Genomic DNA, 1,844 nt, shown 5'->3' with positions numbered 1-1,844 from the left:
CTTGTTATAACGTAAACATATTTCTTTCCTGCTATTATTACTTTGTAATTTCTATTTGACCACTTTATTTTTAAGATAAACTTTTTTGCACTATGTTGTCAATTACGACGATGTATGTCTCCACCATCCCTACTATGCTGTTATCTGGCGCAAATGTTCACGTTTACGTTTCATGTGAAATTTTTCCACTACTCTGCTTATGACTGCTATGGACACATTTTGTAGCCTTTGTCTCTAAGTGCTGATTGATGCTGCTAGATAGGTTTTTTGCTGGAGTACACCATGTGTACAACCGAAAGTAGTTTCTGTTTTTAAGTATTTTGAATCTCTTCTGTAATTTCCATAAATCTTTGGTATGTTTTGAGAGATTTCTGAAGATGGGTATGTTGGAAATGCATTATATTACGAACAATAAACTCATATTAATTTGAAGCATGACTTTTTGATTAGTGACCAGTCCAAACTTTATGCAGTTTTGTTATTCATTTCTAACCCATTAGGTACCAGTGTCCTATTTTGAAGACAGAGCACATATTCATTTATAAATACACAATAAATTATTAGTTAGCCTCTATTACTATTCTAAGTCATTAGTTGATGCTTTTTGTAACAAATGTATGCTTAGAGAAAATTAAAAGCAATAAATCCTACCATTAATTGATTATTGAATACTAAGTACCACTTTTCGTTATTACAGGTATTTACTTTATCGACAATTTAGTAATATCTGAAATATGTGGCAAAGATCTCTTTGCGATTATTTATAGTCAACAATGTGTCTTTTAAACTACTTGCATTGTTAGCTCATTTGGAGTTATATTCATTGTTTTACATTGTTATAAAATTTGATGTACCTGAAATAGGACACTGGGATTTGATGTTATCATTTCAGTTATTTGTATTGCTGCACGTTCCAATATGAAACTCTGCTACCGCTGATGTATTTTCTTTTTAGAACGTGGTAATTTTACCAGATTTTGTTGCTGATGTAAGTAAAGACCCCTCTTTTGTATATGAATTACAGGATATGAAGTTACTTAGAAATTTACAGTGTATTATGTAAGTATATTTTTGAATATGTTACCCATTAGTAAATACTACAGTTCCAGATGGACGTTTATCCGAGGCAAGCCTATTAGATTTGGCTATAAGTTGTGGTCTCTTTGTGGAGCAAGTGGCTACTGTTTCAAATTTTATTTATACTGTGGAAAGGATCCAGAAGATACTGCTAGGGATGACCAACTATTGGGATCAAGAGTAGTCCTAAACATGTTGGACTGCATTGAAAAATCCGAGAATCATTGTGTGTACTTCTTCAGTTCTTCACTAGTAGAGATCTTATAATTCTTCTGAGAATTTTGGGTTTTCGAACAACTGGGACTGTCAGAGAGAATCGAGTAGGTGACTGTCCACTACTGAGCAGCAGTGAACTGAAAAAGACAGTTCGAGGAAACTATGACTACCACTTCGACAGGAATGGTGAAGTCTTATTTGTTCGATGGCACGACAACACATGCGTTCAATTGATACAAATTTTTACTGAGTTCAACTTTAGGGAGCAGCTACGTGGTACAGTAGACAAGCAAGTAAGAAGACACAAGTGAAATAACCTGCCGTTTTGAAGTCGTATAACGCATACATGGGAGGTGTTGACCACCATGACTGGTTACTTGGAAAATATGCGACAGTAATTAGAGGAAAAATATGGTACTGGGTTCTATTACACGTTTGCTGGAAACGGCCCTCGCAAATTCCTGACTCTTCTACAGTCTAGTACATGGGAAAAATGCACAGGATTTACTGGATTTCAGATATGCTGTTACAGTTACATACTTGAAATTGGA

General features: G+C 34.7%; 1 protein-coding gene across 1 annotated transcript; it reads left to right on the top strand.

Annotated features, from left to right (window-relative positions):
• Nucleotides 1–1,077: 1,077 nt before the first annotated feature.
• LOC126470812 (piggyBac transposable element-derived protein 3-like) lies at nucleotides 1,078–1,604 on the top strand. Its single transcript, XM_050098824.1, has 2 exons — nucleotides 1,078–1,257; nucleotides 1,320–1,604. Exons 1-2 carry the CDS (start codon nucleotides 1,078–1,080, stop codon nucleotides 1,602–1,604), a joined length of 465 nt encoding a protein of 154 aa, XP_049954781.1.
• Nucleotides 1,605–1,844: the final 240 nt, after the last annotated feature.

This window comes from Schistocerca serialis, chromosome 3, assembly GCF_023864345.2.
Source record: "Schistocerca serialis cubense isolate TAMUIC-IGC-003099 chromosome 3, iqSchSeri2.2, whole genome shotgun sequence".
In the NCBI taxonomy this organism is placed as follows: Eukaryota; Metazoa; Arthropoda; class Insecta; order Orthoptera; family Acrididae; genus Schistocerca; species Schistocerca serialis.
Note: the sequence above shows the minus strand (reverse complement) of the source record. Positions and strands in the feature narration are given on the sequence as shown.